Source organism: Crocodylus porosus, unplaced genomic scaffold, assembly GCF_001723895.1.
Source record: "Crocodylus porosus isolate Cpor-Errol unplaced genomic scaffold, CroPor_comp1, whole genome shotgun sequence".
In the NCBI taxonomy this organism is placed as follows: Eukaryota; Metazoa; Chordata; order Crocodylia; family Crocodylidae; genus Crocodylus; species Crocodylus porosus.
The window spans coordinates 7,475,685-7,491,118 of NW_017728926.1; the positions used below are offsets into that span (position 1 = coordinate 7,475,685).

A 15,434-nucleotide genomic window follows, 5' to 3' on the forward strand; every position below is an offset into this window, starting at 1 on the left:
CCAGCTCCTGGCCTCTTAAAGAAAAGACCATCACACAGAGTGGTGCAGTGGGGGGGGGCAACGGGGATCACCCTCCTGCCTGGCAACACTCACTGAGTTGGGCCTTGTTAAAAAAAAGTGCTGAGAGCTGGTGCAGGCAGGGCAGCCATTGCTGGGTTGTGCCTGGCTGATTTGGGGATTCGGCAGCAGCCAAATCTCCAAATCAATTTGGGACAGTGATTCAAATTGCCAAATCAAATCATCACCCCCCCGAATCGGCCGAATCCGAAGTTAAATACTAGCAGCTTTGCACAGGCCTAGTAAATACATAACTGCTGAAGAGGTGAATGCTGCTACGATGAGGGAATCTTCTAAACACCCGTCAGCCATGCCAGCCATAATACATTTCAGGGCTAGAAGTGAACCATTCAAGCAGTACCTGTTTGCTGAGGGCATTTAAAAGAAAGTCACACCACTAAATCGGTGGAAGTCACTAGCAAAGTACCTGGAACCAGAGTTTGTTGAAGTGCTGAACCAGCTTTTACCACCAGCAGCTGCTTTTGCAGATGCAGAAAGAGTATTTTAATTTGGACTAGTACATTCAAAGCCAATTAATTGATTGGGAGCTGAAAAAACATGAAAACTCATCTTTCTTTTCCAGTCCATGAATAAAAAGGGGGAAGAGGAGATTTTATGCATTCCAAAAACTTGGGGTCAAAATTTTTCAAAATAGCCTAGGTAAAAAAAACAAACAAACAAAAAACTGTCTCATTTTAAAGAAAATTGGGCATGTAGAAACTTAAGCTCAAATTACTTTAGTCTAGGTATTTTAGAAAATGTTCCCCATGGTGACATGCAATAATTGTTTTAATTCATTAACTACAGGTCATACTTCTAATACTATAACAATTAATACTAGTGTTCAGTAGATTAGTTGGTTGTAAATGTGCACCAAGTTTTAAACTTTTTTTTTTAGTTTCTGTATCAGAGACTTTAAGGTTTTGTTTAATAAATTTGTAGTGCTGTTTTTGTTCAGTTAAATTCAAGTTACCATCTTAATGCAGCTTGATACAAACATGAGCAAAAAGTTCATCAACTAGTGAATAAGAAATATATATTTCACCATTTTGTAGCATACTAAAATGTAGGATTTTTAACAATACACATAAGTTAAGCTATATATCTTGTTTGCATACCTAGGAAAAATGTACTAAATATACTGTAAAAACCATTAGCTGTAAATCAACACGTTTTAATTGCTATATCAACCAATGAAAATACCCTTCTTTTTTGTTTGTTGTTAAATCCAGTGGGAAAGTTGTTAAAAATTAACAAGAGAGAAGACCGATTTAAATCTTTGATTTTAAATCAGTTCCCCTGCTAGCCTGCATTGACATCTTCCAGTGATGGAGATTCCACCACCTCCTGTGGATAATATGCTCCAATACTTAACCACTCTCAGAGTGAGAAAGTTAATGTACATAATGGAAAACTGAAACACTTCTTACTTATGATGGAAATACTTGCCTGAGTTTTCACTCGGTGGGGTATGTTGGGAGCTCTTTGCAGGGATTTTCAAGTTAGTGTCTCAACTCTGAAGTTTGGGGTGAAGTAATATATGGTGGTTGGCAAACAATGGCTTTAAACGGAACTCTCAAAGAAAGTCTTTTTTCCACAGCTCTGTCTCTGCGCGAGGCCGCTGGCAGCTTCATGCTGCTTTGAGTCAGCTTTACAATAGGAACCAAGAGTCTCGTAGTGTGAAAAGGACTCTTTGGCATTGCATCTATTTGCTGAAAAAAAAAAGTATGGGTATTCTTTTCTGATTTTTTTTAAGTCAAAATTTAATTCTTGGAGAAATGTTCTAGCCTTACAGGTGTTTCTGGTCAGTTGGAAATGGATCCCCTCAGCAAACTATATATAGTTTAACAATAGGTAACTCAAATGCTGTAATTTGGAATTTCTGCTTGGTGCTGGAGGTAAAACATTACTAGAGTAGCTTCTGGATTTATAAAAATAATTTATTTTTGTGTAATTTACCTTTGGCCAGTCCTTGATAATCTAGACCTGTTCCTCAAAGGTAACAGAATGTACTGCTACATTACACAGCAGAATGACTCCTGATTTGTTAATGAGACTGAACCTTGACAACCAAAATATCCTCAGGAAACACTCCACCTCATTGGTTTCCTTAATTATTTAACATTTGTACTAATCTGTACTAGTAGGGCTGTTAGGGTTGGGTGGACTTTTGACCACTTCTTTGATCTAAGTGCATACCAATTAAGAAAATGTGTTGTGATGTTTTATGTGCACTGGCCCAGTGCACTGCATTTAATCACTTTGCATGGCCTATTCATTCTAAAATTAGAAACTGTTGCTTTTGTTGTAGATTTACTGTAAAGACATAACATTCTTAAGAAGTTAGAAAACAAGTGTACTGAACCGACATCAATGTCTGTGCTATAATAGGGACTGAATTCTGCCAGCCTGCAAGGGAAAAGCCAGAGTTTCCCTCATTTTTCTCTCTCAAAGGAGAATCCATTTTCAAAGTTTGTTCATGACCCTTTCCTATATTTTTGCAACCCACAGGTTGAGAAATGCTGATATATAGCACATGTACGCATGTAACATGTTTTGTTAATTCATTGGTTACAGAACTTAAATTGTTTAAAAAAAAAAAAAGGTATGTATATGCTCTAAAATACTGCATGGCAAGTCTTAGCAGCTCTTCACTTTGTATTTTAAATATTTGGTTAGGCATACTTGTTCACTTGCAAAATGTTTGGTGAAGGTCATGAAACTATTGAACTATATAACGGACTACTGACTTTTTTGCTGAGCTGTATTATAAGGGAGATGCTTTAAAAGTTTTTATTACATTTTGCCATAAGGCTCATATTTAATAGTGATTTAACATTGTAGTGCAACTTTTCTGTGCTACCTGAAAAATGCTAACCTTGTAGTTAGTTGATCCAGGAGGTGAAACAGAGTAATCCGATTGCTTATTTTTCAGGGGTGTTGTGTAAGTAGTAGTTTATGATTACATGGTTGCATAGTTGATAAACCTGTGTGGTCATGCAGACTCTTTACTGTAGCTTTGAAAAGAGCCAGATTTGCTGTTTAAGAATTATACATTTTGAATTCTCTTTTTCTTTAAACAGTTTTCAAACTTTCAAAAAGAACATGAAGGTTATTGTTGCTTTTATTCATTCACTACTTATATTTAAGTTCTAGTTAGGTCCCAATCAAATAACTTTGATCTCTTCCTAGTATTTCTGGGTGCTTGCTTACCCTATTACAAAACAAATTCAGGAGAGGATGAGGACTGGAAAACAGAAGTTTTGCTTATCGGGCTTTACATGACTGGCAAAACTGTGCAGAAGAAATTTTACCATAATATCTCTGGCAGTATTGAGATTGTGGGGATTCCTCTAGAGAACGGAGGTTGAGTTGGAGTAAGTTTAATGAAATCTTTGGTTCTAGAATTTAGTAAGTACAATAGCATTCTTATAAACTTTCACATGCTGTGTGAATGAATCTCCAGTGTGTTGCACTAAATAATTTGCCCAAAGACTTCAACTGCAATAATCAGTAAAGACACCATGTGGTGCTCAAATACAGCATTAGATGCAGGGACCACATCGTGGCTTCCAAGATCTGCAGTCACAGGTGTAGAGACTGTAGGAACTAATTACACTCAGTTTTCCTTTATGTGCCCTTTTTTTCAGGAGGACACGCTCCTTGCATGGACCATGCCCGGTGACTACATTTGGACCAAAGGCCTGTATGCTGCAGAACCCAAAAACGATAATGTAAGTGCCTCTTGTTCAAATTCACACTAATGTAGTTATTTTGCATTCAAGACAATTTCTTGACACTCTTTGTTGAAATCACCTTCAAGTATATACACACACTGCTTAAAGGCTTGTTTCTAATACTTAATTCAGGGGGGTCATATTCACCTTGCACCCTGGGTTGGATCTGGACTGCAGAGCTGCTTGCGGGCTAGGTTCATTCAGGGGCACACAGTGGCAACTCTGGCTCTGACCTGGGTCATGTGGCAGTGACAGCAATGGTAGCTCCAGCTTCTTCTGCATTCAGTGTGCTAGAGCTGCTGCTACATGTGCTGTACTGAACTGGCAGCTCTAGCCCCAGCATGTCAGCTCCAGGATGGAATGGTGGTGGGGCTGGCAGCTACAAAGCTGAAGCCACAACAGTGGCTGTGAGCCAAGAGCTCTGGTTGTCCTCCAGCTGCTGTCATGCCTTACTTGTCTTCCTGCCACTGATTGCCATATCCACAGGGCCCAATGACCCTGGATTCTGTGACAGGCCACTTCCCTATCATGTCCCTGCCACCTACCTTTCGTGGCTACTGGCAGGCTGGATAGAGCAGCTATGTCTGCTATTTGTTTGACACCCTCCCCATGCACACACTTAATTAAATGCCTAGATAGGGTCTGATGCAGCCAAAAATCAGTGCAGCATTTACAGCACACAAGCTCTGAAAAATCATCTTATGAAGCCAGATGGTGTTTCTTGAACTGCAGTCTCAAAAATAAAAACACAATATGCATGTATTAGCTTACTGTTGTATTCAGTAAGCATAAATAAAAGCTAAGAAAGTCATTGCTTTCCCCCACCCCCTCTTCTTTTGCTTCTCCAAAAAGATAATAGAATACAATTAATATTTCTTTTTATAAACATAAAGGATGTTGTCTGCCTAAAGAGATCTCTACAGTCTCTCACATGTCTTATTTCTGTAGCTCAGCATGGTTAACTAGTTTTAATGGACAGGGTCAGTAAGGGTTGCCATAATACATCACCTTATATGAAGTTTCAGGAATGCACTGCATTCTTTCAAACAGTTGGAAATATTGGATTGAAACAAAGGAAATGGTATATACATAATCTAAATTTACAAATGGAACAAAAATTAACTTTTTCCTTAATTTAACAGCAGTTGTCAAATAATCTTTCATTTCTAGCTAGGGACACTGTATTCTTCCTTCTGCTTGCTGGTAGTAGCCAGTATCTTGGGGATACAAGGCTGGGTCTGATAATCAACTTGCGTGTATAAACACTGGGTACTAGTGTTGAACTTTAAGCAGCCGCAAGAATGGGAATCCTGAGAGAGGAACTGAGATATCCTGAAATGCCTATCTTTCCCCATACACTGCATAGGACAAGAAGGGGATATGGCCAGTGGGCTGGTTGGGAAGCTGCCTGCATCTGTCTAGAGCTAGGTCATAGGGACTGGTGAGGACAAGAGAATGCCATAATTTCTGATCCCAGGATACTGCAGTCAAGGCTGAAGGGAGGCACCTCTACTGGAGGTTCACAGTAAGGCGCTGCGAAATGGCACCGTTCCATTTCTCCTTGAGTTTTGATGGTTTAACGGAATAGTGGTTCATCTCTAATTTCCTTTAGAGTCAAAACAGCTGTTCCGTTCCCTTCCATTGAAACAGAAAGGCTGTTTCAATGCTGTTTCGAGTTTTGCTGGGGATGGGGAGTCAGAGCAGCCAGGCTGACTTCCCATCCACAGCACTAGATCGTGCTGGGGGTGGGAGGCAGCCCAGCTGGGCTGCTTCCCCGTCCCCTGCGCTAGATCACACCAAGCTGGGCTGCCTCCCACCCCCGGCACGATCTAGTGTGGGGGATGGGAAATCATCCGAGCTGGGCTGACTTTCCATCTCCAGCCTATGGTCGAAACGTTTCGAAAGTTGAAATGTTTTGACCAGCCTTGTTTTGTTTCAAAGCTATTTCAAGGGCCTTTCTTTTGTTTCGATTTTGCTGTTTCGACCTCATAATTGGTCAAAATGAAATGGCTGGCAAAATTTCGCGCACCCCCCGAGTCCTCTGCTGAAAGTAGGAGTTTGTCATTTCTTTCAGACAACTAAGCAAAGTTCGCTCCTCCTGTTCCTCAACACAACTGGTGGTGCTGCACCCCTTTTATAGAAGTCTCACCTGAAGTACTTGCTCAGGAAGCGGTAGATCCAAGTTCTGTTCTGTCTTGTTTGGCAGTGCCCCCACCCAAAATAGCCTCCAGGTCACTTGTGGGAGGTGGGACTGTGGGTTTGAATCCCCCCAGGCAGGGCTGTCCCTGAGGGGGGGCAAATCAGGGTGACTGACTGCCTCGGGCCTGATGGACAGTGCCATACAGGCCATACTGCCAGCAGCTTCTGTGGGTAGTCGCCCCCCTCCCCTACACTGCCATTGGCTTCTGCAGGCAGTTGCCGCTGATGGGCCCCACACACCCCTAGGGATGGCTCTGCCCTCGGGTAAGAAGAGGGATTCAGCCTCGCCCCCTTCTGGGCAAGTGCCCCAGGCTATTATGCAAATTGGGTATCACCAGCAAGCTCTGAAAGTGTTATAACTGTTTTATGTGATCCCTGGTTCTGCATTATATTAGGCATAGTCTGAGAACACCTGCTGGATTGAGTTTCTGGTATGGTGCTTAGGTGAAGGCTTATCTGCTTTCTGGAGCCTGAGTGAACTTAAGCATGAGCTTGGTGAGCTGCTCAGCTTTGTCAAGACTTTGGCAGTTCTATGTATCCCATGCACTTGGGAAACTTTGAAGTCAAACAAGGAGGTGCTTAAGATTAGAGTTTTTGATGTCTCCTAGACAGCAGCTAAGCAAGGGTTTAAAGGATTGCAGCTCTGGTTTTAAGCACCCAAATTCTGCATGAGGAGAGTTGTTTGTTTGGGTTTTTTTTAAAGATCTGGTGCCTCTCTTCTGGTCCATTGTATAGATGCTCCCCTTTTTCCTCTATAGTCTAATTTGCAAAAGGGAGATTTCCTGCTAATACTGACTAAACTTAATGTTGGTTGTAGTGCATGCAAGGGACAGAATAGTTCCTATAGGTAGTACGCTCTTGTGCTTTCTCCCCATCCTGCCCCCCAAAGTTGCAGATTGATGTCACCTTTCAATGTCCCACTTCTATGCATTTTTGTTGTTGTTGTTGTTTACTGCATTTTTTGTTGCCTTTGTTGTTGTCAGGTTGCTTCAATCGCTTTTATAAGTCACTTGCCCTCAAAGCTTTATCACGGAACAATAATGAATATAGGGGTTTGTTACTTCTAGCGTGTGAAGTGTGTAGTAGGTCCAAAGCAATTGCTTTATGGGGTCATATTACCAGATTCTGGCATTTTTCTGGATCATTGAAACCTGGCCTTATCTTGGTTCTGCCAGATATGGTGGCTGGAGGAGGAAGCAACCAAATGCACTGTTCTCTTAGTGTGGGCCTTCAGCTAGCTGTCAAAGTGGCTGTTGGTCATGAACCTAACTGATTCAACATCTCATTTAGTTCAAATATGCTCAACCTGGTTTTACATTGTAAAGGAAATGGATGCATGCAGGCTCTATTCTAAAAGATCTTTACAGCACATTTCTCAAAATAAATTATGTTAGATTCTAGTAACAGTTTTATAGTGACCAGGAGAAATGGATAAAATGATTAGCTCTGTATGGCAGGATTTTGTTTGAACCGTGCCCTTTTGTTAGATTAAAGTTCAAATCACATATTTCTGTTGATATTGGATTAATTCAGAGAGAGGCTGTCAAGGTATCACCTAAATTGCAGGTTTTGTGTGGTAAAATCTAGACTTATAAAATGGTGCATTTGGTACTATGGTTTCCTATGCATGTGCTCCAGTGCCTTCTGATTAGAACATGTTGGCCCAGATTCGATAAATGGAGTCTGCTGGAGCGTGATTAAAACACTCCAGCATGCTGTAGAGCCTCGTGTATTCAGTGTCTTGTGTTTCAAAGTGGCGGTGACAGTGTTTTAACTAACATTCAAGGTTTAGTTAAAGCGCCCCTGCCACCATTTTGAAAGGCAGGATGCTGAAAACACAAGATGCTGTGGGCATTTTAATTAGAGCCATTCTAATTAAAATGTCCCCCTCAACCCTGCAGCACATGTACAGGCACTGTATATTTAGTTCTAAAACTTTGGCTGTGTTTAAGGCACTGTTAACGTCATTCTCCTACTACTGAAAAGAGAAATGAGCAGTTACAGAGAATAATTGCATATTCGGTAAAACAATTATTGTTTTGCAGTTTGGAAGATTTTGGGGAGATTATTTCTTTAATCTTATTGCTTCCCACGAGAAGAGTGAATTTTTCAAAGCTTAGTGAGAATGCACATAGAAACTACAGAAAAATGTTCAAGAGCACTGCCAATATGTTTTATCAAGCTGCTCTTTTTCCACTAGCTGATCAACCAGTAGCAAGCAATGTAGCCGGCAGGCCTGGGCTGATTTGTTACGTCCTGAAGCCAGTTTATTAAACTTGAAGAGGAATGATCATGCTCACTGGTATTTTAAAAGGCAGATTAACAAAGATCAGTGGATACCCATGAAGATTGGCAGAATGATATATTTTACAACTAATATGACCAAAATATGTAATCCTGCCAACCCCCTGCTCCCTCCTCTACCCATCCCTCCCCCCACACTTCCAAACACATTACTTTCTCCCCACCTTTTCTGAAGTTTTGAAGCCATGTGTTTGCATCCTGTGGCACTCTCTGGGTGAAACGAAGATCAACCAGGCAGTCCTCTTTACAGAATGCCCTGGTGCTAAAGTTGGTATTGAAACAAGGGGTTACTTGGGTTCTGCTCTTACTGTCTTTTTGTTGGTGGATGTGAGATGGATAACACAGAACTAAAGCACTGAATTCATTTCTAACCTGGTAAACAGAGTTGGTGTCAGGGGAGATAGGCAAATACAAATATGGACTAATCGGCTTGTTTTAAAAGGATTGTTTACCTTTTCTTTAAACGGAAAATTAGAGTAATCATTATAAAGTGAAGCAATCTGGGATTTACGATGATCATAAGGATTACTTTTTGCCAACTCAGTGTGGTAGTGATATTTTGACTTTTCCAGTGAAAGTGTGGAGGAAACTTTGCTGGGCAAAGACTAGCTTCCTCGAGTCTTATGTCAACACTAGAGCCTGTGGCTAAGATGACTCTAATTTGTTTGAAGATTTTATTTACGTCATTTATTTCACCACCTGACCATGGCAAATACGCTCCTCCTCATGGGCTGAGCTAATGCTGTACAATATAATGATAGTGTGTCAAGATTAGTCCGGTACAGAGGCTGTCGGCAGTACTAAGAGCACCGTGGTTGCCAAGAAAAAGACAGTTAATGCAGTGTTTAAATTAGCTGGAGAGATGAGGACATTCGCAGGTCATTGGAGTAGAAGCCTATTAAGAATCTAAACTGCCGATGATAGTTTCAGCTTTTAAGAGTTCTCTTTCTTACGTGTGTGAGCTTCTAAAATGTCATCTGATTTTTCCTGGTTACTGAAAATATTTTTAACAAGTGGACTATAATGGAAAATCCTGGACTAGAGTGTGGTGGCAATAGTTTGTATGTTAGTGTAAAATCTGAGTGTCTTCTGTAATGCTAGTGTTGGTGACTATTTTGGAAGGCTTGCTTATAAAAGATGATGTGAAATGATCCAGATGAATGGAATCAATTTTTAATGAAAAGCCAGTGGTTTAAGTATATTATTGTGTTAGCTTTATTTAGGCTTAGTTAAACTTTTTTGAAAGGGAGTTTGGCTTTTTAAAACATCAAGAGACTATTGAAGATTTTTAACACTCTCTTTTAAAAGGGATTATTTTTTTAAACTGAAACCCCCCCATTTATTAGGATTATTTGAAACATCAAATTAATTAGTCATCTTAGACAAAACTAATGATAAAATAAAAAGTGATTAGGTCTAAGACTTTTCCAGAGCTCTTTTTTTTTTTTTTTTTTAACTTGCCTGACTTTTTTTTTTGAAATAAATCATGAAGATCTTTGAGCATGTTATGAATAATCTCTACTTTAATAGAACTACAGAGAAGTGGTAAGTACAGCATAATAAACGCAATTCGTTTGTGGGGAGGTGGGGTTTGAATAAAGTCCGTATTAGTTTTGATGTATTCTCAGATTACTAAGTGAAATAGTGTTAATACGACCTTTAGTTCCTAAAGTTGGCAGGGAGTTACCATGATTACACTGAAACCTTTTTATTTCTTCTCATGCTTTTTGTTTTTGATACAGGGGTATTGCATGTAAAACTTCTGCACACTCATGTATTGTTTTTCTTCTGCAATTTATTTAGGGGTCATTAATATTGAAAATGGCTTGTGAAATTTGAATCCATTTTCTTTGGCTCTTGTTTTTGCAGCAATAAAATATTAATCTTGGGTGCACTACCTGTAACTTTGTCTTGTGTAGTTCCTTTTTCATATGTAGATCTTCAAAGCAGCACTTTCGGGGGTTTAATTCTATTACAGTTAATAGCTTGATTAGGATATCAGTGAGGGTTTCCAAGTGCATGCTAGTCCTACTGCATGGAGATCTCTGAGGCTCAGTATTAAATGCAGTATGAAAAAGAAAAGAAACTTAGGGTCTTAGATGGGCATGGATGTAGCTGAAATCCAATCCCTGCATTCCCCTGAAATTTTGTCATTGTGCATAAGAAAATATACAATATTGTCTTGTTTCAGTGACTACGTTTGGGGCTTCTGTATTACTCTATAGTCTTTAGTTAGTGCTATATTTGTACATACAATATATATACAAGCAGCTCTACTTTTATAGTGAGCTGATCTCTTCAGCTTTCTTACAGTTCAGGAACTGCCACTCTGCAGGTTGGAACAGCCAGTGACAGTAAAATATCCATACTTTTTCTTAACTCTCAAACTGCCAATGGAGGGCGATTCCAAATCTGTTTGTGAATTTAGCTTGTTCAGCATTTGCAGTAATCCTCTTTTCTACATGGATTATACCAACAGCACATGGGGGAAAAATGAGATGCTTATAAACCACTAATTACAAGTAAGAAATTATTTGCTTAGCTTTGAAAGTTTGTAATTCAAGAAGTTAAGTAAAGCAAAAAAGCAGTTGCATGTTTTCAAAACAGCAAGATGGATTATAGAACAATAAGTGTTGCTTCATAGATATGGTTGCAGCTGAGGCTCCATTATTACATTAATTTTTTTGTTGGTTTGATTTGCCCTTAAATTCATAGCAAGCAATATGAGCTTGTAATTATAATTTGTATGGAATTTTGAAGAGAATTCAGTAACCTGAAAATAAAATAATAATAACAAATCTATTTTTGCCAGTGTGACAACTCAGATTTCACCAGGTATTGATGTACTTTATTTAGGTGCTCTTTTACAGATGTGGGAAGTAAAGTGGTGGTGGTAGCACTTCTTTGGTTTTATCTGCGTTCAAAAAGCGCCCTTTAAGGATAAATGCATTGGTATGTTTTTTCCTCTGTTCTGTGTTGGCACAGTTAAGCCTGTTAGTATGTCACTTCCATTTTTTAATGTTGAGGTGGTGGTGGTGGTTGTTGTTACTCTGTACCAAAAGGGGAACGTGTACTTACCTGCCAAGATGTGCCTGAAGTCTTAACTTCGCTTTGATTTTACTTTTATCAAAAAATACAACGAGTTTGGTAGCTTTTATTTCTCAGTAAGCTATTTAGATATGTTAGCTATTGTTAGCACCATTGCAGTATCACAGAAGAGGAAATAGGAAATGTTTGCATTGGGAGTTTTCCAGACCAGTTAAAAAACATTAAAACTCCTTGTATAATGTATGACACTTTTGATTTTAATATGATTTCATATTAAGAATGTTACTGATTTTTAAGTAATACTTTCTGCCTCTCATTACTGTTGTTTGGAGTAAGTTAGCTATATTTGTCTGAAGAAAATGTGCAGTTGAGAGATCCTGCACCCACAGAATGTCTTAATTTAGGCAGAAAACAGGTTCTGGCTGAAACTAGGTCTGATTCCATGAACTTACTAGAAGAAATGTATATTTAAAGAATGAATTGAGGTAAAACTGTTTCTCCCCTTCCTTATACCAACATAGACTCAAGATGAATGTTTAATTTATATTGGTGTTGAAGGAAAAACATAGATTTTTCATGCTGCTGCTTTTTCAAGTTCTCTAATTGGATGTTTTATGCTATTAAGGAAGCAGACCAAACAGTCATCCTCCGTAACAGGGTGAGGGGAGGACCACTGCTACCAGTGTTAAGGCAGTGGTCTGGTAGTTGAAGTGTCTTAGTGGCTGTTACAATGATTCTGGCAGAATTATAGCCCCTGCTCATGAACATGACTAGCATGTTTGCAGCTGCAGGAATGGACACCTTCATCAATATAATGTGAGTTTACCAACCCAATGGGGAAGCTTTTGTGTACTCGGAAGTAAACCATTTTTGTTTTAGAATACCCATCTAGTCAGAACCCTGTATGGATTAGCACTGTTTGACTCAAAAAAATTGTGTGTATACATGTATTATTAATAGTTCTATAAACTAAATTGAACTGTATCCTGGATCTCTAATTTTTTAAAAGTGTTCTACATTTCCGTACAGACTGAACCAGAATAGTCCTGCTGCAAAATTCAGCAAAATATTTGCTGGAAGTTGGAAAAGCTCTGCATTTTAGGCAATACAAAGCTGTTGTGTTTAATATTTTTAACATTTTACTTGCTTTCTATTTTTTAGTGACAAAATGTGGTCAGGGGATTTTTAACACAGTCTACCTTTTCAAATAAAGCTTTTATTCTTTGGATTCTTGTCCGTAGGCACATTCAGGATCCAGCAAGCCAGCGGTTGACATGGAACAAACCTCCCAAGAGTGTCCTTGTTATCAAAAAGATTCGTGATGCTAGTCTACTACAGCCCTTTAAAGAACTGTGCGTGTATCTTACTGAGGTAATATCGCTTGGGAGAGATCAGAGCTTTTGGTGCTTAAGTTTAAATGAAATGTTCTTACTTGCTGTTCTAGCTTAATTATAAATGGAGGTAGAATTGTATATGGCGAATGAGTCCAAATGTATGGAAAACAATAGAAATAATTAATTGCAAAACTCAGCATGGAACCAGTCTTTTTTTTTCCTGCTAAACGAGCTCAGCATAGTTTCCCTTTAAAGAAAACTACTGTTCTCATTGCATATTATATGAACAGTCTTATTCTGCAGTTTTAATACAGAATGAGGATAAATATTTATGCCATTAAACTGAGAAAATAATTAGCTAATTTGGAATTAGGGTTATGTCACAGGAGCATAGTTAAGTTTCCAAAGACTAGTTAATTTTTATTATGTGACCTTTGTACGACAGTTTCAGTAATAAAATACAGTAATAATTGCTGTACGTTTTAACAATACATATAGAAACTGAACAGCACTTGTGAAAATCACAACATTTTAAACCAGTATCAAATACTGATAGAAGCATCACATGTGGTGTTATATTGTTAAAAGATTTATTAGTAAATGTTTTTGCTGCTTCTAGGAGAACAACATGATAGTTTATGTAGAAAAGAAAGTGTTAGAAGACCCAGCCATTGCTCATGATGAAAATTTTGGACCAGTGAAGAAAAAATTTTGCACTTTCAGCGAAGGTAGGGTAATGTTTCTTTAAAATAGAAGTTCTGATATATTGCCTTTTCATCTTCTGGTTTCCCTGGTGATTTGTTCAAATGAATCAAGTTTGTCTGAAATCTGTCCTTGATAAACTCAAGCAGATGTTGTTTTGATGGTCTGTTCATTATTTCTATTTCTAAATTAACATTAGTGTGCTGCACCAAATTTACATGTGTAAATTGAAATCTTTAAGTTATGTAAATTAACCTTTTAATGTTATCCTCCAGATTATGATGATATCTCTAATCAGATAGACTTCATCATATGCCTAGGAGGAGATGGGACCTTACTTTATGCTTCTTCACTTTTCCAGGTTCGTTCTATAGAAAATAAATATTTATTTTTTTGAGGCGCTCTTCCCAACCAGAACTTTGCACAGGAGTCAGTCTTGAAGATTTTTGCAAGCTTTCTCCTTACTTGTTCAGATCTTTCTGGCTAGCCACCTTTCTCTGTTCCTCCACTATAAAAGCTCTTTTGGTTAGTAGTGCTCAAGTTTTTGGCCCCACACCAGACGATGAGCCATTTTGGGCCCTGTGCGCTGGGATCAGGCCCTAATCCTTGCATTGCCTTCAGCTGGCCAGGTTGGGGCACCACAGGACCCTCAGGCCTGATTCTGGTGTGTGGGGCAGCATGGGTTCCTGATGCCCAGTCCCAGCAGTGCAGGACTCAGCACTGCCCCTGCCCAGCTTAGGCACTGTGCTGCCTTGTACACCCCACCTCTAGCGTGCAGAAGCATACCCTGCAGCCTGAGGGCTCCCCACAACATCTGTGAGAAGCCTCATGGGCCAGAGTACATAGCACCAGGGACCTGATCTGGCCCTCAGGACAGTGGTGAGCATCCCTGCATTGCCATTTCCATCTTTGTTTTTATTTTTGCGTGTAGTTATTGTCAAGCACATTTAGGATATTTGCAGACAAGTTGTTATGGTACTACTTAAACATAAAAAGAACAGGGATAACACATGCTTTAGTTGTGTAACACTGAACAACTTCTAAATTATTCCTTTTGACAGGGTAGCGTACCTCCGGTTATGGCTTTTCATCTTGGATCTCTTGGATTTCTTACTCCATTTAACTTTGAGAACTTTCAGTCCCAAGTTACTCAGGTTATAGAAGGTAAGAATTTTTTTCCACTGTAATAAAAATAGAAGATTATCTTTGCAACTTTTAAAAGGCTTGTTCGCTTTCTGTTTTGTTAGAGTTTCCTTTAACAACTGAACTGTCTAAAATCAGTCCTTTTGATACTGCAGTGCTTTATTGCAGTATCATTTTTTACATTGTTTTGTAAAGTTGGGATGGCCTAGTGCTTGTAGCATGTAAGGAAATATCAGGGAAATAATGTGGGTGTACTCATCAACCCACACATAATGTAACAATTTAGGAGTGGTGGTACTGGAAGATCTTAATGATCTAACTTCTCTGTTCCTATGAACATTATCACATTAAAGTAGTAGGAAATTGGACCTACAATGATCAGGAAACTTCTAAATGTTCCAGCTTTTCTTTTCTTTCTCTCTTTTGGAGTTAATGCATAGTTTACGTATGTTTTTGGCATTTTCATAAACAGCTGACATGGAGAATCAGAAAAATTACGTGCTGTGTGAGTTCTCACTGAATAGGAAACCTTGACTCTCGAGTGCTTGGTTTTCTAACCTGAATGTGCGTTTAAACTAGTTCTTGGTATTTAAAGTCCTTTTGAGAGAGAAGGAAAAAAAATGCTATAACTTGTCACCTTGGTATAAAGCTATTCTGGGTGTATAATTAAGTAATTGAAAAGCATTAATGTAAGTCTCATGTTGCTAAATTGATATTTTGTGAATTTATAAAAATGAACTGGTTTCTTTATGCCAAGCTTACGTAAGTATCAGTGAGGATTATCAAACAAATCAACTGCCTACCTTCTGACTTAAGCAGTCATTTGCACATAAAGCTTTAAGATTCTCATTGAATTTTCAAAGGGTAGTTGGTTTATATGTTTGCATTACTTAAAGTTGTCTTTTTCATT

General features: G+C 38.8%; 1 protein-coding gene across 3 annotated transcripts in view; it reads left to right on the top strand.

Annotated features, from left to right (window-relative positions):
- The window catches only part of NADK (NAD kinase), a 39,812-nt gene that overhangs the window by 14,167 nt on the left and 10,211 nt on the right, over positions 1 to 15,434 (top strand). For 2 of the 3 annotated variants that reach the window (XM_019541297.1, XM_019541295.1), the window contains exons 3-7: positions 3,708 to 3,791; positions 12,587 to 12,716; positions 13,299 to 13,407; positions 13,657 to 13,742; positions 14,443 to 14,545. In XM_019541297.1, coding sequence (XP_019396842.1) covers positions 3,708 to 3,791; positions 12,587 to 12,716; positions 13,299 to 13,407; positions 13,657 to 13,742; positions 14,443 to 14,545 — 512 coding nt within the window. Of the gene's footprint in view, positions 1 to 3,707; positions 3,792 to 9,080; positions 9,843 to 12,586; positions 12,717 to 13,298; positions 13,408 to 13,656; positions 13,743 to 14,442; positions 14,546 to 15,434 lie in introns of those variants that run through there. The other variant, XM_019541298.1, reaches the window with a different exon arrangement.